The following is a 27105-nucleotide window of genomic DNA, read 5'->3' on the forward strand; positions in this document are numbered from 1 at the left end:
AAGTTATTAAAGATGGCGGCGGAGCGCAGTCGCTCCGCGATGGACTCGCCGGTCCCGGCCTGTATGTTCGCCCCTGAGCCCAGCTCCCCCGGGGCGGCCAGGGCTGCGGCGGCCGCCGCCCGACTCCACGGCGGCTTCGACTCGGACTGCAGCGAGGACGGCGAGGCGCTCAACGGCGAGCCGGAGCTGGACCTCACCAGCAAGGTAGGCCCGGGCGGCGGCGGCGGCGGGCGCTGAGGGGAGCGGGCGGCGGGCCCAGCAGTCTCCGAGGCGACGGCGGGGCCAGTGGCTACCCTGTCCGCGGGGAGCGCGGGATGGGGGGAAGGGGCCGAGCCTGCCCACCTGCTGGTCTCCGGGACCTGCGGGGCTCGCGGCGGGAGGGGCCGTCCCCAAGGTCCCCGCACCCACCTTGGCTCCCTCGCGTCGCCAACCCAGCCTCCCGCCCTCCCTGCTCCCGCCGAGATCACAACCCCTCGGCTCTGCCACGTGGAACGGGGGCGCCCGACGCTGGCAGCGCTCCGCGCGGTCCCTGTCCCTGCTCAGGGCCCCTCCCCCTGTCTCGGGTCCCCATTTAAGGGGATTGGAGATCAAAAGTGTCGTCTTTCTGGACCGCACGGGACAGCTGAGGGGCGAGGTGGCCCGGGCAGGGGGCTGAGACGCTCGAGAAGACGGGTAGTCGGAGGGCAGGGCAGGGTGGCAGTCGCGTCTCTTCCCAGACTCGGGAAAGGAAACAGAAAGTAGTCGCTCTGTTTCTGTTTTATGGGGAGGAGTATGTCCGAGCAATATCTACTTTTTGAGGCCACCCAAAACAAAATGGATAGATGGACAGACTCCATAGTCTTGCTATTCTGGGAGTGGAAGCTCATCGTCTTGTATGAATGGAGCAGTGAAGGACGTTTTAAACCATGTCTTCTGAGCTGTCGAGAAGGTAGGCAAGAATTAAGGGCTTGCCAACAGCTTGGCATTGTGACTGGTGTTTTCAAGGTGCTTAAAGTTCCTTAGGGAAAGAATGCCAACTTGGGAGTCAGGCAGGGCTGGGTTCCCTTTCCTGCCCTGCCATGGAAGGGCTCTGTGACGTTGGGAAGGTCACAGAGTTTCCTTTCAGTTTTTTAACCTTTCAGTTTTCCAACCACCTCATCTTAAGAAAATATAGATGGGTTGTAAAAATTAGAAATGTGTATGAAAACACCTAATAGTGCCTGATGCATTCTAGAGACTCAGTAAATGTTTGAAGCGAACAAGATAGTTCCTAATTTCCTGTGCAGGTTAAATAGTGGATGAAAGGTAGAATACCAGCACCACCGCTGACCTTTGTAGTATAGTTATGATAGACATTTTATCCAGCTTTGAAAGTGTTTGTGACTTTTTATAGTTCATGGTGGCAAAATTGCATGAAACCTGGTCCTAAACTGGAAAGAAGTTTCCCTGCAACCTAAGCAAGTTATTTTCAACTGCTCTTTGCCCTTCTAGTCTCAGGTGAGCGCATGGAAGCCAGCTAGCCTGTCAGAGTTGGTCCTGTCTTGTACCTGTAATGCCATAATGAGGATGGCTGAGCTTAGAGAGAGGGATGGCCGGGACCGTGTAAAAGACCCAGGAAGCATCTAGGTTTCAATTACAGGCTCTGATGAGTCAACTTGGGAAGTTACAAGATTATGCACCTGACTGAAAAGCACACAAACTGGATGTCAACACATGGTCCAGGTGCTGAAGAAACGTAGTTGAAACTGCAGGGCAGAATTGCAAAGAGGGTAGTTCCTTCATTTCTTGAGCAGCTCATTTAACATTCCTAGATGTGGCCAGGTGTGCTGGCTCATGCCTGTAACCCCAGCACTTTGGGAGGCTGAGGTGGGTGGATCACCTGAGGTCAGGAGTTTGAGACTAGCCTGGCCAACATCGTGAAACCCTCATCTCTACTAAAAATACAAAAACTAGCCAGGCATCGTGGCACGTGCCTGTAGTCCCAGCTACTTGGGAGGCTGAGGTGGGAGAATCACTTGATCCCTGGAGGCGGAGGTTGCAGTGAGCCAAGATCGTGCCACTGCACTCCAGCCTGGGTGAGTCTCACCGAGTGAGACTCAAAAAACAAACCAAACTGAAATATTCCTCGCCATGTTATTCCATCACATAGCTGGGGCGGTCCTCCTCACAATTAAAAAACTGTATCTAAATATTGATGATATCAAAGGGAAAAAGTGATGATGCGGAGGGAGAGAGAGGTTGAGTTGAATAGACTGATTCTAGAGGAAAAGATTAGAAGCTAAATCTTTTTTACAATAATAAATGTGGAGACCTAAGACTCTGAGAGCGTCCAAAGGCAGAAACCCTTAGTGAATAGTGGTGGCTAGCTTCATGCACCAAGGTTTTTCTGGGAATTATTGGGCAAAGAAAACCTTGTAGCTTCACATTTACTGAGCTGTGGACTTGATGCTTTTACATGTTATTACATTTGCTCTTTACAGTGGCCTTAGGATGCAGGTAGTATTAGCTCTGTTTTGTAGATTGAAAAACTGAGACTCACAGGGGTTAAGTTCTTTGTCCAAGGTCAGACAGGAGTGGTTAGAGAATGGGGTCTGACATACCTATTACCAAATGGCTTCCCCAAATAAGTGGTTGATACTTTAATGCTGTTGACAGACATTTGCAAATTGATGGTGCTAATACTCATTGTAGTGGTAATGGTGATGGTATTTTGTTGATGAAGATGAGTCTTGCAGGCAGTTTTCATTCCCAAATAATCAATATAGCTAAGGCAAGATAGAACAGAATTCTTTTGTTATCCTGGGAGCCACTGGCCTGTGGGTAGAGGGCATGGAGGCATATGAGATCTCTGTCCTGTGGGCTTCCAGATGCCAACTGCAGGTAGAAGACTTTGGCATGTAGTGGAAAGAACTGTTCTTTCTATCCATAGTGCCAGATTCTCAGTCACTTGGGTCCTGCCCCTCCTGGGAGGCAGGCTGCTTGTGCCCTCCTTACCATGGGTTATGGCTCAGACATACACATTTTAGGATATCTTATGGATTATATGAGGCCTGAGGCTCAAAGACTACTTCAGGAGAAGCAGAGAGGGCATGAAGGGGCTGTGCAGCTTTTTTAGATTAGGGTGCTGTGGGGTTCAGTCAGGATCTTTAGTTAGGGTATATTGATCAGCTCTGGCTGTGGTGCTCTTCTAGCAAGTGTGGTCCTAAGGCTGTTGGTTTCTTTTCTAGCTGGTTCTAGTGAGCCCTACATCAGAGCAGTATGACAGCCTACTTCGGCAGATGTGGGAGAGGATGGACGAGGGATGCGGAGAGACCATATATGTCATTGGGCAGGGATCAGGTGAGCATAGTTTTCCTTTCGCTTTATTTTAAAAAATTATTGGGCCGGGCGTGGTGGCTCAAGGTCAGGCGTGGTAGCTCACACCTGTAATCCCAGCACTTTGGGAGGCCCAGACAGATCACCTGAGGTCAGGAGTTTGAGACCAGCCTGGTCAACATGGTGAAACCTCGTCTCTACCAAAAATACAAAAAATTAGCTGGGCGTGGTGGTGGCCGCCTGTAATCCCAGCCATTCGGGAGGCTGAGGCAGGAGAATCACTTGAACCCAGGAGGCAGAGGTTGCAGTGAGCTGAGATCATGCCATTGCACTCTAGCCTGGGCAACAAGAGCGAAACTCCATCTCAAAAAAAAAATTATTTAGAGTACATTTTCCCCTCTTTTTGAACTTTTCTGCTTATGTGTCTCAGTTGCAGTGATTCTTTAGTGTCTGCAGAACTGTTTGGAGGACGTAAAAGTACAAAGCGAATGTTGGTTCTCCCCTTAGTCGTCCTAATATGCTTGACTTGAAAGATTCACTTTCCAAGCAGTTTTACAGATGCTTCCATTTTATCTCCAGTACTTTCCATTTGCATAAGGGGAAATGAAGCACAAAGCAAAGGAATTTCTTGTCTAAGGTAATCATAGTTAGTTCTAGAATTAAGCTTATTCCTGGGCAGCCAGAGGTCTTCTCTTCCAAGCCCTGTTTACAGAGCCCATTGCTACTTATTTTCTGCTCAGCAGAGGACCTCCATGATTCTTCTTGGTGTCAGCAAAGAAGAGACGCCCAGAATTCCTCTCTTCAGTCAGGCTCCTTGCCCCAGATGATACTGACCATTTAGTCTGGATAGCTGTGACAACCGAGGTCTTCTCTCCTCTCTCAATCCTGTCAGACATGTAGGCTTGTAACCATCCTGAAAGGGACTGGTTATTGTTCTCCGAGCTGCCTATTCCTTGTAATGGAACCTACTATTTTAGAGGAAGGCAGCCCCCACAACAATTCCAGAGTATATTATGATTTTTTTCCCCTGGTTTCTCCTAGTTGACAACTTCCACACGAGACCTACTTACCTTCATCTTCATTATGGTATTATCTTTGCTGAAATGACAGCTGGGGTTGTTAACAATTATGAATTCAGCCCATACCAGCACTTGTCTCTGTCATCTTTGCAGGGAGCCCAGGTGGGCCTGGGTGCATCATTAAAGAAACCCTTTTCTTTGCTGAATGTAGGCTTTGTAAAGCCAGGTAATAATTCTTTGTAGTTTGAGTTGAAGAGTGAAGAAATCTCAAAATCATTCTTAAACTATTTGACACATATGTATTAAGTATCTTCTAAGGCTTGCCACTGTTGCAGAACTTTTGGAAACTTAAAATCAGGTCCCTGCCCCAAGGAGGAAATATGGCGTATGCCCAAATAACCTCCGTGGAAAACAGTATTTGGAAATGTTGTAAGAGTGACATAAGGAAGAAGGATTAGCTCTCCAGATGCAGCTGTGCCTTCCTTTGAAATGTCTTTCATATCTGTTCTTTCCTTCCCGTCCTTGCTGCTACCTCCCTAGTTGTGGGTCTCACCACCTAAAGGAAGGCATGGCCAGAGAGATAGGCAAACTAAGAAGTTGCCTATAAGGAAAGGGAGAGAGTTGATTAGCATTATCAAGTGCTGCAGAGGTGTCACGAGTACCAGGTTCAGAGGAAGCATTCCATTTGTTGACTAGGAGATCATTGGTAGTGTTTTGAAAGCTTTGATGTCAGGTGCACATGTGGTCTGCTGTAATAAGATGAACCCCTCAAAGATCACTTACTGATTGTAGAATTTCAGGAACCACATATAGGTCAATTTTGACAAATGTTGAGTCTGTTCTTTGAAGACCCAGATTCTTAAGACTCCCCTTTCCCCTCATCCTTTTACGTGGACTCTGAATTTTACTATGCCTTGACAACTCACAATTAATTAACCCACCCATGGCAAAGCGTAAGATGTCAGGTATTCATTAACACATCTATACACCCAAGCATTATCCTTGAATCCACCAGCTGGATGCTGTTAGATTCATAGTGACTCCCTTCTGCTGGAATTCTTTACAGATAGAGATTATAACGAGTTAAACAAGTTGAACATAAAACAGAAGACTAACCCAGATGCAGGGCCCCAGGAGTCGGTTTCATCACTGATTTCCTTGCTGCTTCATCTCTATTTACCACGTCCTTCCTTTGTAAAATGGGAATAATGACACCTTCCCCATCCTACCTCAGAGAAATTTTGTATAGATAAATGAGACATATAAAAATTATAACCAATGTTTTAAAAGGGGCAGTCTGGCCTAGTGTATAGAATCTGGAGCCTGGCAGGCCTGGATTTGCCTGCTGACTCTTTTCCTTGTCTTAAAATGGGGATAATAATAGAATCTCACCCATGGTCTGGTAGCGAAGATTAAATGAGAATTAAAGGAAATCATGGTGAATAGTAAGATCAGCGTTAGCTAGTATTAGTAGTTGCAGTAGTAATTTATTTAAGGGTCCCAGGTTGTAGTTGATTTTTCGTGAGATTTCTTTCAAAAAGAAGGCTCATACCTATAATCCTAGCACTTTGAGAGGCCAAGGTGGGTGAATCACTTGAGGCCAGGAGTTTGAGACCAGCCTGGCCAACATAGTAAAACCCCATCTCTACTAAAAATGCAAAAAATTAGCTGGGCATGGTGGTCCACTCCTGTGATCCCAGCTACTCAGGAGGCTAAGGCACGAGAATCATTTGAACCCGGGAGGTGGAGGTTGCAGTGTGCTGAGATGATGACCGAGTGAGATGCTGTCTCAAAAGAAAAACAAAAAATAAATTTATAGTTTGGGGGACATAGGAGGAGTATTAAGTGTTTTTAAATTATTCTTTATTTTTATTTTTTTTTGTAATGGAGTTTCTCTCTTGTCCAGGCTGGAGTGCAGTGGTGCAATCTTGGCTCACTGCAACCTCCGCCTCCCAGGTGCAAGTGATTCTCCCGCCTCAGCCTCCTGAGTAGCTGGGAATATAGGTACCCGCCAGCACTCCCAGCTAAATTTTGTATTTTTAGTAGAGACAGGGTTTCTCCATGTTGGCCAGGCTGGTCTCAAACTCTTGACCTCAGGTGATCTGACACCTTGACCCCCCAAAGTGCTAGGATTTACAGATGTGAGCCACTGTGCCCGGCTGAGGAGTACTAAGTCTCTGTGGAAGAGTCAGGAAGGGCTGTGAAGAGCAGCTGCCCCTTTAATTGATTCTAAAGGATGAGTAGGAGTTTTCAGGTAAATGGAGAAAATAGTGAATAGTCAGAGGAAACCATACATATGAGGCGTGGAGGCACTGGAGACAGGAGTATATGTGGACCAGAAGTAATCCAGTAGGATGAATGGAGAGTGTGAAGTCCTCAGTGGTAGGAGAGGCTAGACAGAGGAAGGCAGGAGTCAGATTCTGAATGAATGCCATGTCAAAGAGGTTAGACTTTTATTCTAAAAGTCTAGGAAGCCTTTGCAGCCTGTAGAACAGGAGAATCCATATAGGAAAGGTAAATGAGCTAGCAGGATGGAAATCTGATTAGGGTCTGGCATGGCTGAGTATGTGGCCTTTAGTAATTGGACCTCTGCAGCTTTTCTCCTCCACCTTTGTCTCCACTTCTACAGAGTGAGGAATGTGATGCATGCTGGAGACGGGTAATGTGACGAGAGCCCTGATAGACAAGGTGATGTTGGTGATGCCCTTGGTGTGGAGCAGGACCTGAAAGAACAGAAGCAGGGGAGGGTGAATAGAATTGGGAGCCTGGCAAGCATGGCAGGGTTAGCCAGCCTTCTCAGGACCACTTCCAGCAAGCACCTCTCTAACCTGAAAGGCTTTCACAGCTTGCTTGGCCATGCATTTAGAAACTCCTCTTTGTTCATTTGTTTTATACTTTACAAACATTTGAGGACTTGATATAGGAAAGGCACTGCTTGTGAGGCATCAGGGAATTGTTGCGATGTGGGCTCTGTTTTCAAGACGCTTTTGTATTGTTGGGGGAGGAGAGGACCTGTATCCAAAACACTGTTGCTTGCACAAGGCAGTACGTGGCAAATGTAAGGGAGACACAAACGTTTGTGGGCAGAATGAGTAGGATTTTACCAGGAGGAGGTGCACTGTTGGGTTTTTAGGATAGGAAATCCACGAGCAAAGGTGTAGAGCTAGGACCCTGCAGAAAACCCCAGCAGAAGGAAGGGGAGTGCTGTGTGTGTGATGGGGCCACTGGCACCAGGACAGAGCTTGCAAGGGGAGAGTAAGGAGGGAGTATGGCACAAATGGGGAGGTTATTAAGCAGCCGGGCCTGGGGAGCCTTTCAGAGGCTTTGACTTGGAAGTGACAGCATTGGAGCTGAAGGGGATGGTTGGAGGGAATACAGACTGAATTTGCAAAGACCAAAGTGAAGAGTCTATTGTGATTCAGGTAGAATAAGAGCCTGAACCAGGCTGGTGGCTGGGGAATGGCGAAAAGGACAGGCCTCGGGGAAGAAGGCAAGGTAAAATGCTAGAATCAGCAAGACTGGACTGATGAGACTGGTAGCTAGAGAGATGGTATTGTCATTGTCAGAAATAAAGAAGGAACTGGTCAGGCAGTAAGAGGAACCCTTGCGCTGCAGGAAAAGGCTCTAGATTTGGAATCTGAAGACCTGAACTCATGGCCCCTCTCAGCTCTGAGACCTCTTTGGGTTCTTTTTACCCCACTGTTAAATTAAAAGGGAAGAGTAACGCCTACCTCATAAGATTACAGCAAGAACCAAAATGCTTTATTAACATTGTTAGTGTTTGTGCTGTTGTTTAAAAGAGGGTTGTTGGGGGAGGAATTGAACTTGGATATCAGACTTCTAGGAGTTATCATCCAGGCAGTTGGAACTTCAGTCTGGAGTTCTAGCATAGGATGGTGTTAGGAATAAGTGTTTTTATAGTTTTCAAAATGACAGCTGAAGCCATAGGACAAGACAGCCAAGGGGAAAGTTTGGCGGAAACAGAAGAGGGTCACTGACACACGACTGGAAAAGACTAGCATTCAGGAGACAGGAGCGGTGCACAGGGGTGGGGAGGCATATCAGAAAGGTCAGGTGATGGGCGATCGGGGTAGGAGGGAAGTGCTTCAAGAAGGAAAGGCATAGTGGCCAGCAGTATTGAAAGCTGGAGGAGTCAAGAAGAGGGCATTGGATAGAGAGGTTAGAAGGCCGCGGAGGCTTAGGCCTGTAATCCTGGCACTTTGGGAGGCTGAGGTGGGCGGATCACTTGAAGTCCAGAATTCGAGACTAGTTTGGCCAATATGGTGAAACCCTATCTCTACTAAAAATACAAAACTTAGCCAGGCATGGTGGCAGGCACCTGTAATCCCAGCTACTCGGGAGGCTGAGGCAGGAGAATCGCTAGAACTTGGGAGGCGGAGGTTGCAGTGAGCTGAGAGTTTGTAGCTGCGCTCCAGCCTGGGTGATAGAGTGAGACTCCATCTCAAAAAAAAAAAAAAAAAAAAAAAAAAAGGGCACTAGTGGCATGTGACAACTGTGGTTTCTTCCTTAGTGGGCAGATTTTGAGTGAGTAGGTGGTAGGGTAGTACTGTCAACGTGTGTTGATGACTCTTGAGATGTTTGGTGGTGAAAGGAAAAACAGGAGATGGTAGCTTTGCAGATAAACAAGGGCAAGGGAAGGGGGGTGGTTTTCCTTAGTTTAGGAGTTTGTTTGGAGTGGGAGGAAGAGAACAGACAAGGAGAGTACTTCGTGCTGCAAGGCCTTTCGGGGGAAGAGAGTCACACTTACTGAAGAGGTTAGCCAGCCAAGGGAAGGAGCAGGGGCACTCTGGGAGACAGGATAGCTGGGAAAGGCTGAGGGAGTGATTGTGGAAATTAAATCCGACACCTCATGGAAAGCAGCTGATGGGTTGTCATATAGTAGGAGCTCAATAACTGGTCGGTTGGTCCTGCCTCTGTCTGGTTCCCTTCCTTGTCCTGAGCTCAAACTTGTTTCTCCAGCTGCTTGCTGGACACGTCAGCTGAGCTGCCTCGGTTAAAAATCTTATTTCTAAAATGTTTCTGAATTCCTTCCCCATTTTCTCCATCTTTCTGTTGTCATTATTTCTTGCCTGCATTATTAGAATGACTTCCTAACTGGACTTCCCCTTGCTGGTGGACACTCAGTACCGCTACCCAGGAGATCCTTCTAATCCACAGCCATCTGGTCATGTTACTCCCCTGCCTCAGCCCCTGGGCATCTTACTGCCTGGTGCAGAAGGCGTGTAGCTGCTGTCCATCTGTTGTGCCACTTCCACCTCTCATGTGGTCTCCTGCCACTCCATGTCACCCATTCTGCTCCCCAACATGCTGAGCTGCTTCTTGGTCCCTGAACGTGCCATGATCTGCTACGCTATGCTTTTGTTTCTCTGGCCAGGATGTCCTTCCTTGTTCTTCTGCAGGCCCAGCACTTGTTGACCTAGCTTGGCATCAGCCCTCTGCAGAACTGCCCTCAGCTTCCCCAGGCGGTGCTTTCCAATCTCTTCGCAGAGTCCTAGAGTGCAGCACTCGAACTGTATTGCAATTAATTAATCTCCTCTATATCTCCCCTGCTGGGCTGTGAGCTTGCTAGGGGCACCTGTAGTCCTTGTACCCAGCATGAGGGTTGGCATAAAACCTGGGAGAGCCTCAGTGACTGTTATTGAATGAATTAGCAAATGCTCTGCTCGATGAGGTCTGTGGCACTGTCAAGTTTTAACTTGATGTGTTCCCAGGTTTTCACTCAGGTGGAGAGCACCCCTGTTCCTCTGCAGTGCTGGGGTCAGGAGGTAGTAGCCTTTGTTCGGTGGGGTTTCTGGCAGGCTGGTTGGTCAGGACTCCCTCTCCTGCTGATGTCTGGGCTCTTGTCACCAGATGGGACAGAGTACGGGCTGAGTGAAGCTGACATGGAAGCCTCCTACGCCACAGTGAAGAGCATGGCGGAACAGATAGAGGCCGATGTCATCCTCCTGCGGGAACGGCAAGAAGCTGGGGGCCGCGTGCGTGATTACCTGGTCCGGAAACGAGTCGGAGACAATGACTTCCTGGAGGTCAGGTGAGGAGGCCTCAGGACGGTGTGGGGTCCACTCTTCACGGAGGGTGGTGACTAAGCCTGTGGCACTCAGCATGTCTGCTCCATCCTTTCCCCTCTTGAGGTGTGGAAAGAGTGTCTGGGTGTCTGGGGAGGTGGTGGCTCCTTTCTCTAATTCTTTACTTCCCTGTCTCTAGAGAATTCCTTTTGGGAAGAGCATGAAGAGAGGCCAGCTGTGCATTCTGTGGCCATTCTCTGTGGGTGTGTTTGTTTTCGCTTCAGCCTGTGAGCCTGGAAACCAGGGTCATAGAGAAGAGACTTTTGTGCCTCTGGTAGCCTTGTGGCTCTTCCTAGCAGCACCTGGCAGCTAGTGGGAGTTAAGGGAGATAGCCACTTTGGGAGTCCGGGCCCTTCTCATGACTCACAGCAGCAGCTCCAGGAACCTTCCCACTGTGCTGCTCCTGCTTGAGGAGGAGCTGTGAGCCGGAGGGGCTCAGGGGCAAGCCCAGGCTTGCAGATCCAGTTACTGGGGTTGTGAGTGGCTGCTCTGCTTCATTCACGCACTAACTCTCACACAGATGTATGGGTTCATGTACACACAGGGTAGCAGTGGTGGGCAATGTGGATGCCGGCAAAAGCACCCTCCTGGGGGTCCTGACACATGGGGAGCTGGACAATGGCCGAGGCTTTGCCCGCCAGAAACTCTTCCGCCACAAACATGAAATTGAATCTGGTCGCACCAGCAGTGTGGGCAACGACATTCTGGGCTTTGACAGCGAAGGCAATGTAGTGAACAAGCCTGACAGCCACGGTGGCAGCCTGGAGTGGACTAAGATTTGTGAGAAGTCCACTAAGGTCATTACCTTCATCGACTTGGCTGGTCATGAGAAGTACCTGAAAACCACTGTCTTCGGCATGACAGGCCATCTGCCTGACTTCTGCATGCTCATGGTGAGTGGGAGGCGCCCCTTGGAGGGGAGGCTTCAGCAGGACTGCATGGGTCTGGTTATGTGCAAGTCTGAAACTGTTCTGAGACTGAGGCCTGTTGGTTTGGGGCTTTGATACTGGGTGAGGCTGGCAAGTTTTGCGGGGGTGCCCAGTCCTCTGAGTAATGGTCTGTCTCAAGGTGTGAACCTTGATCTCTCCCTTACGTGAGACTAGGGAAGGGATCTTTTTGGTAAAAACCAGGTACCCTTGAAGACCTGTCTTATTTTTTGCAGAGGCATGGAGAAGGGTTTCTTCTGGGGCTTGCTACCTTCAGAAATGTTTTTTGCAGAGGATTGGGCTACTTTGAGGAGGTGACACTAGGTAGGTAGTACCTTCAGATGGGGGCGGACCTGGGGAAGAAATGGGGAAGAGAGCCATAAGGAGGTACAGGCCACAGTCAAGAGGCCCTGAGAGGTGGCCTCTCCTAGACCGTGGGAGGCAGATCAGCCAGTGCACAGCCCTTGAGAGGATCCTTTGTGTCAGGTACCATGTGAGGTCTGATGATACAGCAATGAACAAGGCTGTCCAGAGGCTCCCAGAAAGCTTAGGATCAAGTGTGGTTAAACTTTTAAGCAGCTATTCCTGCTAGGAACATTAAAAACAAACAAAACATTTTTCCAGCATCTCATCTAATAGATTAACTGAGAAAAAAAGAGAGCAGAGGGCTCTGTGTTGGATCCCATTGCTAAACTTGCCTTTGTGACCCATTGATCTTCCTCCCTGGACAGACATGGGAGTGCTGAGGGGAGCCGCAAGGCCTGTAACTGTGCACATCTCCGCAGCTTTCACAGCAGGAGGAAGGAAGAGGGAGGGCAGGAAGGGAGAGAGTCAGAGACACACGTGCCTCGAGTGTTCCCTTGGCAAGCCCTTCCCAAAACTTTCCCCATTTCTCGATTCCTTCAGCTGCCTGTATTAATAAATGTAGTAAACATGAGCATCTGTTCATAGCAGACTTGATCAAGTTGCTCCACAAACACAGGTTCTCAAGCAAATTCTCCCCAAACTGGAGCAGTAAAGGGAGGCAGAGCATACCATGTGAACACTTATAGGCTCTCTGCCTAAGGCTCTTGGGACCTCACCATGCCTTCATTTCCCATCTCCTTGAATGTTGCAAATGGCCATGACCAGCTTCTTGACTGGGCTGAGGAAAGCTGCTCACCAGGAAGAGAACTCAGTGGACGATCCAGAGGGCATATTTGGGGGAGTTGCTGGGTTAATATTAAGAAGGGTATAGAAACTGGTTGGGAATAAGCATTTTTCCAGCTGAGCTACAGTGAGTAAGACCAATTAATGAAAATGTCTTCACCCCAGACAAAATATTACATATGTATTATCTGACTTGTGATCCAAATATTAACATTTCTGTAGAAAACAATGAAGTATTTTATTATAGTTCCATGGCATTCAATTTCTAGGAAAAAATATTTAAGATATACAGAAACAGAGCCATAGTGCACTCTCTTCTCCAGGTTGGGAAGAGCAAAAGTGAGTCTGCATTGGATTGGAAAGGTGGCTGAAGGGCATGGAAAGCCTTAGGGGGAAGACTGTGGAGGTGTCCTGGTGGAGGGAGAGGGAAGTACCAGCCAGGGTGACTCACCTGGGAGCTGTGGCGACCCAGTGGGCATCTCCAGGACACACTGGAGTGGATAGAGCACTGTGTAAACACATCACAGCAGTTTTTCTTTTTAATTTTCTTCAGGTTTAGTATGGTACAAAATAGTGAAAAGTCTCCCTTCTGCCTCTGTCCAGTTTCCTCCCAGAGGCAACCAGTATTTCTAGTTTCTTGTGTACCTGCCAGAGATATTTTGTACTCAGACCAGCAAATGTGTGTATATTTTCTCCCTCCAATTTTAAACATTCAGAAAAGGTAAAAGAATAGTATAATGAATATTATAAACTCGCCACTTAGATTCAGCAATCTTTAACATTTTGTCACCAGACACAGTGGCTCACGCCTGTAATCCCAGCACTTTGGGAGACTGAGTTGGGTGGATCACTAGGTCAGGAGTTCAAGACCAGCATGGCCAAAATGGTGAAACCCTGTCTGTACTAAAAGTACAAAAAAATTAGTTGAGTGTGGTGGTGGGCACCTGTAATCCCAGCTGCTCAGGAGGCTGAGGCAAAGAATTGCTCGAACCTGGGAGGCAGAGGTTGCCGTGAGCTGAGATCACGCCACTGCGCACTCCAGCCTGGGTGACAGAGTGAGACTTCGTCTCAAAAAAAAACACCCCAAAATTTGCAATATTTATATGTATATATGATGGGTACATATGTATATATGTGTTTTTTATTAATTTTTTTTGAGATGGAGTCTTGCTCTGTTGCCCAGGCCAGAGTGCAGTTGTGTGATCTTGGCTCACTTCAGCTTCCGCCTCTCAGGTTCAAGGGATTCTCCTGCCTTAGCCACCTGAGTAGCTGGATTACAGGTGTGCCACCACACCCAGCTAATTTTTAGTATTTTTAATTTTCACCATGTTGGCCAGACTGGTCTCAAACTCCTGACCTCTAGCAATCTGCTCACTTTGGCCTCCCAGAGTGCTGGGATTATAGGCGTGAGCCACTGCGTCCAGCCCTATTTAATTTTTGTTTTTTCTCAAAGAAGGTGATTATGAAAACCTATTTAATTTTTTTTAAAGAGACAGAGCCTCACTCTGTGACCCAGGCTACAGTACAGTGGTGGGATTATAGTTCACTGTAACCTCAAACTCCTCAGCTCAAGGGATCCTCCCATCTCAGCCTCCCTAGTACCTAGGACTACAGGTATGCACAGCCATGCCTGGCTAATACTATTTTTTTTTTTTAGAGATGAGATCTTGCTATGTTCCCCAGGCTGGTCTCAAAACTCTTGGCTTGAAGTAATCCTCCTACCTTGGCACCTCACAAGGTGCTGGGATTACAGGTATGAGCCACCGTGCCCAGCCATGTATATATGTTTAGTTTGGGGCTTTTTTTTTTTTTGCTGAATCACTTGAAAATAGTGGAAATGTCTTCACCCCAGACAAAGTCACAATATAAACATTGTGACCTTTCACCCTCAAACACCTCAGCATAAAAGTTAGGCTGGTATCTTACTGTTTTTACAATCAAGAAAATGATTAATAGTTACCTAATATCCTCCAATATCTATTCTGCATTTATGTTATTTCAGATGTTTCCTGCATATCTTTCAGCTGCTTTTTTTTAAGGCATTAATTAATTACCACTTATCCCCCCCACCTTTTATTTTCCACAGCTAATTTTTTTTTTTGTATTTTTAGTAGAGAATGGGTTTAACCATGTTGGCCAAGCTGGTCTTGAACTCCTGACCTCAGGTGATCCACCCGCCTTGGCCTCCCAAAGTGCTGGAATTACAGGTGTGAGCCACCATGCCCAGCTAACCGCTCACCTCTTTTTATGATAGCATTCTATATATACCTTGCTTTTTTTACCCCTCCTTAAAAACATATCTTAGAGATTAGTCCATATCAGTAGATAAGAATTTCTTCTTTCTTTTGTACAGCACATTTTGTACGTGGGCCCTGATTTATGTAACCAGTCTTTATGGTGATATTTGGAAACATTTATTGTTACTGGAAAGATAGTAACAGTAATAACAAGGGCAATTGCTTAAACACCTAGTTCATGATGGTTGTGTGCTGGACCCTTCATATGTGTTATGACATTTAAAAATCAGGTGACCCTCTGATTTTGTTAGATATTGCTATCTAACAAAGCGGATATTGTTATCTCCTCATTTTACAGATGGGGAAACTGAGGGCAAGGGATGTTAAGTTGAATCCACTTTTTGTTGTTATTGTTGCTGTTCTTTGAGACAGCGTCTCACTCTGTCTCTCAGGCTGGAGTACAGTATCTCGATCATGGCTCACTGCAGCCTCAGCCTCCCAGGCTCAAGTGATCCTCCCACCTCAGCCTCCCAAGTAGCTGTGACTACATTGCATGCTACCACACCCAGCTAATTTTTGTGTTTTTTCATAGAGACAGGGTCTTACCAGGTGGCCCAGCATGGTCTCAAACTCTTGGCCTCAAGTGATCCGCCTGCCTTGGCCTCCCAAAGTGCTGGGATTACAGGCAGGAGCCACCACTCCTGTCCTGGATTCACTTTGATGGCTCAAGACAGTTGTTTTCCTTGACTCGGTTTATCTTTTTTATTTTTTGCTATTCTCCTCTGATTTTGACAGCCCACATCATTGAGTCAGGGGTTAAAGTGATTTTTGACCACCCCAGCTTGCATCCACATCTGTCTTTGAGCCCTTGTGTCCACCCAGCAGCAATCTCTTTCTCTCTCATCCTGACAGTTTCTTTCTGTGTTGGGGCAGGTGGGCAGCAATGCTGGCATCGTGGGGATGACCAAAGAACACCTAGGCTTGGCACTGGCTCTCAATGTACCTGTCTTTGTGGTAGTCACCAAGATTGACATGTGTCCTGCCAACATCTTGCAAGGTAAGTGAGGCCTCCAGCTAGCAGCAGCTCCTCCGATTGGGAGGCAGAGGTCCCTACTAAACTTCTTTCCTTTTAAAACAATTTTTATTATTTCTCTTTAATTTTACAATACGTCTATTTTTATCATACGTTTGACATTGAACACTTCAGCAAAGAAAATAATTACAATAATTTCAAAATGCAATCCCTGGATCCAATAAATATCCTTTATAACCTATTACATTAATCAATATCTAGAAATATATATAGACAAAGTTAGCTAATGAATAAAATAAGAAAAATGACTACATATACTATAAATATCAGGGATGAGGGATCATGCATGATCAGTTCAGTCACTCTGCCACTTTCTAAAATAATATTCACATTTGCTTCAGTCACATAAACATTTATTGCAGGAGTTAAATTAGACTGCTGATAACAGCTGAAAACTGTGATCTTTGTTAGCTTAAAAGAAAATTCAGTTTAATGCAAAGACATTCAAGATGAACATTTCAGGACCCTTGATCAGAAGCTTTCAGTGTGTGTTCTCTACTTTGTTGTAGACGTAAGTAAGGCTAAGACAGGAGAGTGTTTCCATTGAAGACATGATCTAAGAATTGCCTTCTACAGAGGCAGTTATATTCTGTAGAAACTAGCTAGCTAGCCAGGCACCAAGATGTTACCAATAAGGGATTCCTTATACTAGCAACTAACCATGTTTAAAAGGCCTTAGCCAATATTACAGAAACGAAACATTTAGAATAATAGTTATGAATACAGGCATAATTGGTTCCTTGTCTTCTATAAATTATCATCTTTAAAATGATAAAAGCAGGTTTCTACTGTGGTTCTTCTCTGGGGTGAGAAGGTGCAGATACACATGGGTGATCTACTGATTTACCTTCTTTGGAAGCAGCTGGATTTGGCTTGATTGTAGGAGAATCCCATGTCCAGTTTGCGGGGCAGATTTCTCCATGGGTTTCTACATACTGGAATGCCTTCACCCAGCAGAGGGTTTCTTCCACGCTTCAGCCCACTGAGACACATTGACACTCAAGTGCCTGATGACTCCATTGGGGTCATTTATGAGGAGACCTCTTAGTGCAAGACCAAGACCTTCTAACAGCACACTGTAGGCTCGGGAAACTTGCTTAGTTAAATCTGACAAGAGTGCAATGTTCATGTGACCCAAACCACCATTCTTTCTTGGTGTATATATCCAGGCAAGATGGCTAAAGTGGGAATCCACTGAGATGGCAATAACTTTACAGTTCACATCATGAAATTCCTTAGTTTTGTCACTGAAAGCAACAATTTCTGAGCTGGACATGGTGGCCCATACCTGTAGTTCCAGCTACTTGGGAGGCTGAGGCAGGAGAATTGCTTGAAACCAGGAGGCAGAGGTTGCAGTGAGTTGAGATCAGGCTACTGCACTCCAGCCTGGCAACAGAGCAAGATTCCATCTCAAAAAAAAAAAAATTTCTGTAGGACACACAAAAGTGAAATCCAAAGGATAGAAGAAAAGCACCAAATATTTCCCCTTAAAATCATCAAGGCTTAGGTCTTTGAACTCTCCATTGACAGTGGCTGTACACTTGAAATAGGGCACATGCTGGGTGACAGCAGGTGCATGACATGAGGACCTGGTGCTAACAAATTTTGCTTGACCAGAACCAGACTGTAATTGTCAAGCTTGTTCTCCCAGAAGCAGCAGGCCTGAGGGCTGCCATGGCAGAAATGCCCCAAGGAATGGCACTCACAGGTCGGGCAACTGAGGCTCAGCAACTTTCCCACAGCAGCTGCTATCTTCAATACACAGGGGCGCCCCGGGTAAAATGGCTTTTCTTTGTCTTGTATTTAGATCTTGGCCTGAATTTCCATCAGCCCAGAATCTTTTGCTACTTCTTCCCCTATTTAGTTCTTGGTCTGAGCACAGCCTAGAATTATCCTCTTCTTTGTTCCTTCTGATTCCAAGTGCGGAGTTCCTGAGATCCTGAATCTGGCACCTCTTTTCAGGTGATGCCAGGCAGAAGGAGTTGGGCTCTACCAGCTAAGCTGGATATATATGGGGAAGTTTGGTCAGAGGGCCTAATGACCTGTTACCACCAGAGCTTTGACACAGGGTTGCAGGACTAGGCCTTTGTGCCTTTCTCCCTCACTGCTAAAGATTGTAGAAAAGTATCCCTTTGGGAGGCCTCAAAATAAGGGTCTCTGTAGACTCCTAAATGTCTAAGAGATCCTTTTTGTTAGATGAGACTTTTTTCCAGAAAGTAGTGCATTCTGAGAACTGAAGTGTTAACTGCATTGTTTTTCTTGGGGACCCTCAGGTCACATGCCTACAGGAGGCAGGTCATCTAGACATAAGAGAAATCTGCTAGGTTTCAGATGCAGAACCCTAGAAAAGAAGGCCCCATCTGTGGTTTTCTTACTCTAGCACACCCAAAGTTTTGATCCTCCTTTTTGCTTCTCCAGGCATTGTGGCATTTAACACTGGTCCGTCTGTCTGTCTTCTGCTTGCATCAGTAATGAGTGGACCCATCTTGCCTTGGAAGCCTGGCCAAAGAGAAGGCTGTGTCCCCCTAATTCTCTTCCATTTCACCTTTTAAGAAACCCTGAAGCTGTTACAGCGCCTGCTGAAGTCACCAGGCTGCCGGAAGATCCCTGTGCTGGTGCAGAGCAAGGATGATGTGATTGTCACAGCCTCCAACTTCAGCTCCGAAAGGTAATGAGTGGGGAGCGCACACCAGGCAGGCACCCCTGCAGGCAGGACCATAGTGAGTGATGGGCCTGGAATGGCTGTCAGGTTGGGCATGAGGTCTCATGAAAACAGCACATCAGAACACCTCTTCCTATTCAGAGATTGGAGGAAATAGAAGGTTCTAATCTTAGCACAGGGTCTCCCATGCATTGTTGCCCAGGGGCAATATCATGTAACCCAGATTGTGAGGTGCTGGCGTTCCTGGCTGAGACTTTAGTGTCCTTATCTGTGAATTGGGAAGAACATTCCCTTCCCTGTAGGGCTCCCATGAATGTTGGAAATGAAGTATGCAGAGCACTTAGCGCTGTGCCTGGCTGATGGATGGCAGATACACAGCCATTTTTGTAACTCAGGTTTTTATACTGTTGTTCCTCAAAAGCTCACTAATCTTAGATCAGGTTTGGCATTTACTCATTAATGTATTCTTTTATTCCATAAACATTTATCGGATGTTTGTTCTGCCTGTCTCTTCATCTAGATGTTGACGATTCAGAGTTGAATTGAACACACCCCTTGTCCTCACGGTGTTCACTTCCTTGATTAGAGATATTCTCTTGATAATGGTGAACTCTATGAACTCTGCCTCTTCGCCCAGAGCTTGGTCTATAGTGCTGGGCCCAGAGCAGCCTGGCTTTGGGTTTGCCTGTGCCTCTGCTCTGATGTGATCATCAGTACCATCAGTTGGCCAGAAGAGGGAGCATGTTTCAGACAGCCCCATTTGAGCTTGTTCATATTGTTGAGTACCTATTCTGTGCACTCTTCTAGGAGCTGTGGGGAATGTCTAACTCCTAATCTCAAGGATTTTAATTCATTCACCCTAAATAGGAGCGATAGAGACTGTTTACAGGACTCTGATGAAAAACCAGATGCAGTCACGTGTAACAGAACAAAAGCTCTCCAGGAACTCAGAGGAGTTGAGAGTGTCCATCCAGGAAGGGATTTATGGAAGAAATGGTATTTGAGATGAGCTCAGAAGGGTGAGAGGGCTTGGTATTTCGGTAGAAGGGAAAGAATTTAGGAAGGAAGGTCAGTGTGAGCAAATCCACAAGGGCAGAAAAGTACCAAGGTTTTAGGAGAAGGGAAAGTTCTCTAGTGTGGCTAGAATGTAGGAATTTGCAAGAAGTGAATCTGCAGAGATGCCTGTAAGCGGAAGCAAAAGGCTGTTTGTTGGGAGAGGGATTCAGGTGTCTTCCCTGCAGTGGACAGGCACTTAAGGGTTTTAAGCAAGCATGAGTGTGCTTGAGGAAGCAGCAGTCATGAGGTTCCAAACTAGGGCAGTGGTGGAGGACAGGGAGGAGAGGACAGGTGTCAGAGACAGAACTGAGAGAGAAGAAGGCCTCATAGCAGCGTTGGCCAGGAGTTTGCTACATCAGGGCAGAGAGGTCAAGCCCTCGGAGGCAGGTGAGGGAGAGGTAGGGTCACGAATAACGGCATCTGTTCCTGGAGCCCTCTTGCTGTCCCCGCCCTGTATCAGGGGAGGAGCTGGCCTCCTGAGCTCCTCTCTACTTTCTTCCTTCCTCTTCTCCCTCTGCTTAGGATGTGCCCGATATTCCAGATCTCCAATGTTACAGGCGAGAACCTAGATCTGCTGAAGATGTTCCTCAACCTCCTCTCCCCCCGCACCAGCTACAGGGAGGAGGAGCCTGCTGAGTTTCAGATCGATGACACTTACTCTGTCCCGGTGAGTGGCTCTGGGCAGGTGGCTGGGTGGACACATCCTACAGTGCATCAGGGGGTGGGTCTGTGCTCGGGATGGACTTATGAGGTCAGGGTCTTCTCCTTGGCAGGGTGTGGGGACAGTAGTGTCGGGGACAACACTGAGAGGTCTGATCAAGCTGAATGACACGCTGCTGCTGGGCCCAGACCCCTTGGGTAACTTCCTGTCCATTGCTGTCAAATCCATCCATCGCAAGCGCATGCCTGTCAAGGAGGTGCGGGGTGGCCAGACAGCATCCTTTGCTCTGAAGAAGGTGAGTATCGATGATACTGAAAACTCCCCTCAGACTCCATTATGCTAGGCTCTGGGCCAGATGCCACACTCACCCACTCCTGTCCTCCTGGCTGCTCTGCAAGGTCAAGAGGTTACTGGCCTCATTTTTATAGATGAAAAAAACTGAGGCTCAGAGCCCAGGGACTTGCCCAAGACACACAGCTTGGAAGTGCTAGAGTGAGGACTGCCTGCCTCCTAAGCTCTGTTTCTCCCTCTGGTGCCTGAGCAGGGTGCCCTGAGCTCAGTCTTAAGGTCAGATGGGAGTATCCCTGCTGTGCAAGGATCCTTCTATGTAGAGCTGTTGGTCAGGTCATGCTCACCTGTTCCTTCCCCCTGAATGCTTGCCTGCCTTTGCCTCTTCATTCATCCTTCATGGCCCAGCAGCTGAAATGCTGATTCCCGCATGAAGCCTTCCTGGCTCCGAGTAATAGTGTTGAGTCTTCCCATGGAGCACTCAGGCTGCTTATGCTGTACACCCTAGAAGGCCTGTGGTCCAGTGGTGAGGAAACCAGGCTGAGATGGGGTGGTCCCTACCCCTAGAAAGACTCTTGGTCCCTGAGACCAGGGGTGAAACCAGAAGGCATCATTGTCCCTGAGGGCTGGGGTTCCCTCTTTCTTTCAGATCAAGCGCTCGTCCATCCGGAAGGGCATGGTGATGGTTTCCCCACGTTTGAATCCCCAAGCCTCCTGGGAGTTTGAGGCCGAGATTCTCGTCCTCCACCACCCCACCACAATTAGCCCGCGCTACCAGGCCATGGGTAGGTGTCTAAGGCCCTGCCAGCCCAGGAGGCCCTGGTGCTAGCTCCCGTCAGAAGGTGCTCCAGCAACCCAAGCCCCCCAGTTCCAGCTGCAGCTGTGTGGTGGGTCTCCTTCCTATTTAGTGATACTGTTCCTTCTGTTCTACCCATGAGCCACACTGTTGATTCACTCCCACAAACAGCGAGGGCTGGGCTCGGAGACCCAGACCTTTCCTCAAGGACCTCACATGCATTCCTTCTGCTAGTGTCTGCTGAACACTGCTGTGTGCCCAGCGGTGTTGCTAAGATGCTAGGAACAAAGATGAGGTAGATGGACAAGGACCCTTCCCCACAGAAACCTGCAGTCCAGCGAGGAGGCACATGTGCGGAGTATGCTGTAATCCCAGGAACTAGGACCCTTGTCTGCACAGGGCCTGGGGGTGGGGATGACAGGTGGGCATTAGCTGGAGGAAAAGGTAGGAGATGGTAAAGCAGGATCAGAGCCAAGAGCAGGCTTCACAGGGGTCTGTAGCCCCAGAGATAAGCCTCCACCCTTCCACAGCTCAAGCATATTTCATGCTTTCACTCACTGCCTCCCCTTGTCTGGAAGCCACCAGGTGGCTCCAGCCTGTTCTGACCTCTGGCTCCCTTGACAGTGCACTGTGGGAGCATCAGGCAGACAGCCACCATTCTGAGCATGGACAAGGACTGTCTGCGTACTGGGGACAAGGCCACTGTACACTTCCGCTTCATAAAGACCCCTGAGTACCTGCACATAGACCAGCGTCTGGTGTTCCGGGAAGGCCGCACCAAGGCCGTCGGCACCATCACCAAGGTATGGCCAGGGCAAACCTTGCCTTGCCTCCAGGAAGCACCAGGGGCCACTGCTGTTCTGTGACCCTGAGCACAGGGCAGAGGTTAGTCACTACCCTGGGAGATTTGGACCCACTGAGGTGTGGCCTCGGTGTCATCTCTCTACTCCTTTAGAGGTATCCCGTGGCCTCCTGTCCTGGGCAGTGGTGGTGACCATGGAGAGGAGAAGTAGGGTTGGGGTATGGCCTTCCTCCATAGAAAATGGTGACAGAATGTCTGGGCCCTGCCAGGCTCAGCCTCCATGGTGCTGGCATGGGTTCCTCTGGCCTCACTGGGGCCATGTCTGAGGTCTCCTCTCAGAGCAGAGGTCTGGTTGGAGTGAGTGCTGGATGAGGCAGGGGGTTATGGACCTGTTCTCTTGGGGCTTAAGCTGTTTGTGTGTCCCAGGACCTACCTTTTGCCCTCTGCAGACCTTGCTCTTGGTCTTGGGGAGAGGCATTTGATAGAGGGGTTTGACCCCTGCTCCATACAAAGGAGGTACTGGCCCCAGCCTGTCTGAGATCTTGGAATCAGTCTTTGGCTGGCCTTGCCTCCAGAAAAGGCCCCCATCGATGGTTGACCTGGGGGTACAGATGTCCCTGAAGGCCTGCATGCCCCTGGGACTGGCTGAGTTTGGCTAAGGCTGCAGCAAACACTGTAATGTACTCTGGGACTTGCTGGGCTTCTTTCTTGCTTTGTATGAGATAGAAGTTGTGCCACAAGGGAAGATTTCAAGGCAGTTACTTCTGGCTGGCAGCTTTTAAGATTTCTGAATAGTCAAACTCCAAATGTTTCCAGCTGATAAGACATTCACTTGGTCTCTGGGAGGTCTGGACTTAACACTTGCCCTAGACTCTTGTCACGGGGGCAGCAGCAGGGTCCTGGGGCTGGAGCTGCAGCTCATGCTCTGAGGAGTCTCCACCAGCTTAGCAATGATGAGAGCTCAGAGCTTCACTTGCCAGGCTCTGGGCAGGCTCTGGACTTGAGGGGCTGGACTGAGCGGGAGGTGCGAGTGAAGTTTACAGATTTCTCTGCAGGAACAACACCTGTAGCTGATAATAGGAGCCTTTCTGGGCAGGGCAGAGGCAGGAAGTGAGGCGTCAGCCCAGGGCCATAGCAATCCTGGGCTGCTGAGTGGGGATGAGAATGTCTCTTCATGGCATGTCATGGCCTTCCTGCCCTCCGCCTTGTCCTGAAGTGGCAAGGGCAAGGAATGAGAGTCCCTGGGAGAAGGGGGTTGGGGGTGAGGGGTAGCCAAGCCAATGGCACTGCTCTGCAGCTCTAGCCTCGTCCTCCTCCATGGCTCCCACAGCTCCTCCAGACCACCAACAATTCCCCGATGAACTCCAAGCCCCAGCAGATTAAAATGCAGTCGACGAAAAAGGGCCCCCTGATGAAACGAGATGAGGGGGGCCCATCTGGCGGGCCAGCAGTAGGAGCACCCCCACCTGGAGATGAAGCCTCCTCTCTAGGGGCTGGGCAACCAGCTTCGTCCAGCAATCTCCAGCCTCAGGTGAGCGCGGGCCCCTCGAGGTTTTGGCACAGTGGTGTGGGCTGTGGCTTTTACTCTGATTTGGTAAGGGTGACAGGTAGGCAAGCCTCAAGCCTGGCTGGAGGGTCTCCTCAACAGCTTTGTCACTTAAGTGCCCCTAAGTGTGAGACATTTGTCTGTAAAGCTATAAGATAGTGCTTTCCAAACCAGGGAATATAGCCCTCTGGAACCAACTTAATTGGCCCTAACTAGCATTTAGTTTTAATGAAATAAAATAGAACAGAACAATGTCGAAGCTTCCCTTTCATAGTAAGTATTGCAAGTATTGCTTGTGTGAGTGTCCAAGTGATATATGTATGCCCTGCAGTCCAACAGGTTTGAGAGACACTGCCTTACAGGGTCCTCCTCTGTCCCCTCTCTGATGTGCACACATCCTGAAGGGGAGGTGGCCTTGGGATGTGCCGGTGCGGCTCTTACTCGGCCTCTCCTGCCAGCTCTTTCCCGCAGGCATTCTCTACTGGAGTGATGAAGGCCTGGTGCCCCCTTGCACCCTCCCCAGCATTTTTCTCCATCTGTCTCCTTTGGAAAAGGAGGCTATCCTGGGTCTGTCCATTCTGCTGTCTGTCTCCCATTGGGTTTTCCTCTGGTTAATTCGCTTCCTCTCTCTCCTGCTCTGCTTTGTGCTTCTCTGAATGGCCGCCTCTCACAGTCTTATCACATGTGTCCCACCAGCCCTTTAAGGAAGGCAGGGCAGCCACTGGCTCAATTTTAGAAACAGAGGGGAAATGCTGCATGCAGAGTGACCCAGTAAATCCCTGGTCAGGCTGGGGTGAGGACCACACTGCCTGCTCATGCATCTTCTATCCCCCTCTCCCCGCTCACCAGCCCCTCTGCTCTCTGGCCCTGCTCTTGATAGGCCAGTGCTTCTCAAGCTCCTTTCTTTCTTTCAGCCAAAACCCAGCAGTGGAGGCCGGCGACGAGGGGGCCAGCGCCACAAGGTGAAGTCCCAGGGGGCCTGTGTGACTCCTGCCAGCGGCTGCTGAACCTTCCCTTGGCCCACCCCCATCACCCAAGGGGGTCTTCACACTCTGGCCACCGCTCCACCAGATGGGCAGAGCAGCTATGACCGCCACCCAGGCCACAGCCAGAGTCTCTGCATTGCCCCCACCCCCATTTTCCAGGGGGTTTGTAATTTATAAGCTGAGGAAGGCAGCCAGACTTCTGGAGGACTGACCATCTCCCACTCTCCTCCCCACCTTCTTCCTCGCACATTTTTTGTACATCTGGGCCCTTAGTTTTTATTCTGTTTATTATATGTCTCTGTCTCTCTCTGTTCTCTCTGTCTCTCTCTCTGTGTGTGTGTGTGGTGGAGTGCCACCCCCAGGGTCCTTTCAGCCTCTCCTTTCTTCTCCATGGCTGCCCACCTGTATGTCTCTTAGAGAATCCTCAGGGCCGTCAGGGGATGTTGGGAGCAGAAGGACCCGCCCTCCCTATCTTGCTGCTGCTCTGGGCATTCAGGGGCCCCTTTGTGGAGCAGACTGGGCTGGGGGCTTCTGGTGTCTGCTGCTGCCGGAGCAGGAACCCCCAGTCTAGGACTTGGGCATTTTAACAGAAGGTAGTGGCTTCCCCTTTTCTCTGTCTCCTCCTTTTTCCTTTTAAACCTCCAAACAGGTCATGCCAAAAGTTCTCTGGTTGTAACCTGTAGACGTGTGGAGGGGAGTGGCGATAAGATTGTAGGACTCTTCCCCACCCCAGACTCTGACCCTGACCCTTGCCACCGACACAAAGATAGCTGGTGGGTTTCCCCTTGGAGACAATCCTACACTTGCCTGGGTTGGCCCTGGCTGCCCTCAGCTTTTCCTGATCTGCCAGGCCTGGAGCCTCCCCTCACCCCACTTCTTGTTGGGCCTCAGGCACTGGTTATCAGATGGCAGGGTCTGGGTCTGCTCAGGATCCTGTTTTCCAGCGCCTCCTGTTGGAGGGGTGGAGAGATGTTTCCCTGAGCTAGGCTGAGACTAGAACCCCTTCTTTGCTACCATGTCACCCCTATGGCTGCTACAGGAGCACAGTAGTGAAGGCCTGAGCTCCACGTTTGAAAGTCCCAACTGGAGTGTGGGGAGGGCAAGTAGCCCTCTGGAAGAACACCTGCTTGGTGTGGGGTTGTGCAGGCCAGAGATGGTGGCATGGGCCTGAACCTCCCTGGACTGATTTCTGCACTGGAGCCACAGGTGTAGGGTACGTTGGTGGGTGGGGGTGGTTCCTTCTCTAGCTGCGGCAGACACCCAGCTGGCTGGGTCCTTCCTCAGCCTTGCCTCCTCCTGTCCCCAACCCTTTCCTCCTGCTTGCAGACTGCTGGTCCCCTGTCCTCCCCTCCTTCCAGCTGTTTCTAGTTACCACCTACCCATGGCTATGGACTGATCAGACCAGCATTCCAAATAAAAGCTTGTTCCAAGTTGACATTGTGGTGTTCCCTGCCCAGCCCTCCAGGTGGAGGTGCTGCCATGGGAACACAGTTGATCTGCCTGCCCTGGGGCCCCTGGCAACAGCTGGGAGCAGGGCAGTGCTGTGAGGAGGCCAGCTTCCCTGGTCAGGCAGGTGTGGCTTCCGTGTTCAGGCTGCCTGACCAGCTGGTGACACGGGACAAATTTAGCAACCTTCTCTGAACCTGTTTCCTCATCTGAGGCAAAGCAGTACATCAAGGTTGTGTGAGACCCTGGGGTGTCCTGCACTCAGGAAGGGCTCCCTTAGTGAGTGGTCTGCATGCTGTTACCCACCCTGCCATCTCCGTGCCCTGGGCAGGCTCGAAGGGAGAGCTGCAGCTAGGACTGTCAGGGGTCTCACGCACTAGTGTTGACATTCCCTGCAGCCATCTGAGTCGATGTTTGTTGTTTTTCTGGTTAAGGAAACTGACGCTCAGAAATGTCACCAGCAGCTGTTCATTCCCGTGCCAGCCTTGCCCCCTGGCTTTTCCCAGGCAGCTGCTCCTGTGTGTCTGCTGGCCCAGCCCGGTCTTCTGTCTCTTGGCTGCTTCCCTCCTGTTCTCTGTCCCAGCTCTGCTTACAGGGGCCTCTGGCATTGAGCCCACTGGCATGGCAGGGGCCTTTGGGGTCTGGGTTTCCACAGGACTTAGCCATGGCAGAACCTCATTTTATTTGAACTCTTTGCTCCTACAAACAGCAGTAGTTGCCAGAACCATTCTTGGCATTCAGGAGCTCTGGTGACCACCTTGGCCTCTGGCCACAGACACTCAGGAGGGTGGGGTTGGATCTGGGTACTTGCCAGGCCCACACCTGCCAGCAGGAGGCTGACTGGAACCATGCTTTACTGTGTTTAACGGGGTCCCTACAGCCCTTCCAGCTAAACACTTGGAACAAAACACCAGCCCTTTTGTAGTGAATGCAGAATAAAATTCTTAATCCAATCACCTGGAATGGCAAGGCCTGACCCTTGTGTGTGTGCAACAGGCATTTGTGGCGTCTTTCCCAGGAGTAACGCCTGTGATGGTGGGATGGGGATGGCCAGATCC

General features: G+C 49.2%; 1 protein-coding gene across 2 annotated transcripts; it reads left to right on the forward strand.

Annotated features, from left to right (window-relative positions):
- On the forward strand, positions 1-27010 carry GTPBP1 (GTP binding protein 1). 2 transcript variants are annotated; one of them, XM_035272946.3, is made up of 12 exons: positions 1-204; positions 3207-3318; positions 10185-10365; positions 10944-11292; positions 15645-15768; positions 18358-18472; positions 20045-20189; positions 20296-20478; positions 21121-21256; positions 21892-22070; positions 23400-23600; positions 24530-27010. In XM_035272946.3, exons 1-12 carry the CDS (start codon positions 13-15, stop codon positions 24620-24622), a joined length of 2010 nt encoding a protein of 669 aa, XP_035128837.1. In that variant the 5' UTR covers positions 1-12; the 3' UTR covers positions 24623-27010. The 2 variants fall into 2 exon arrangements, with proteins under 2 accessions (XP_035128837.1, XP_035128843.1); XM_035272952.3 differs by lacking the exon at positions 3207-3318.
- Positions 27011-27105: the final 95 nt, after the last annotated feature.

This window comes from Callithrix jacchus, chromosome 1, assembly GCF_049354715.1.
Source record: "Callithrix jacchus isolate 240 chromosome 1, calJac240_pri, whole genome shotgun sequence".
Classification (NCBI taxonomy): Eukaryota; Metazoa; Chordata; class Mammalia; order Primates; family Cebidae; genus Callithrix; species Callithrix jacchus.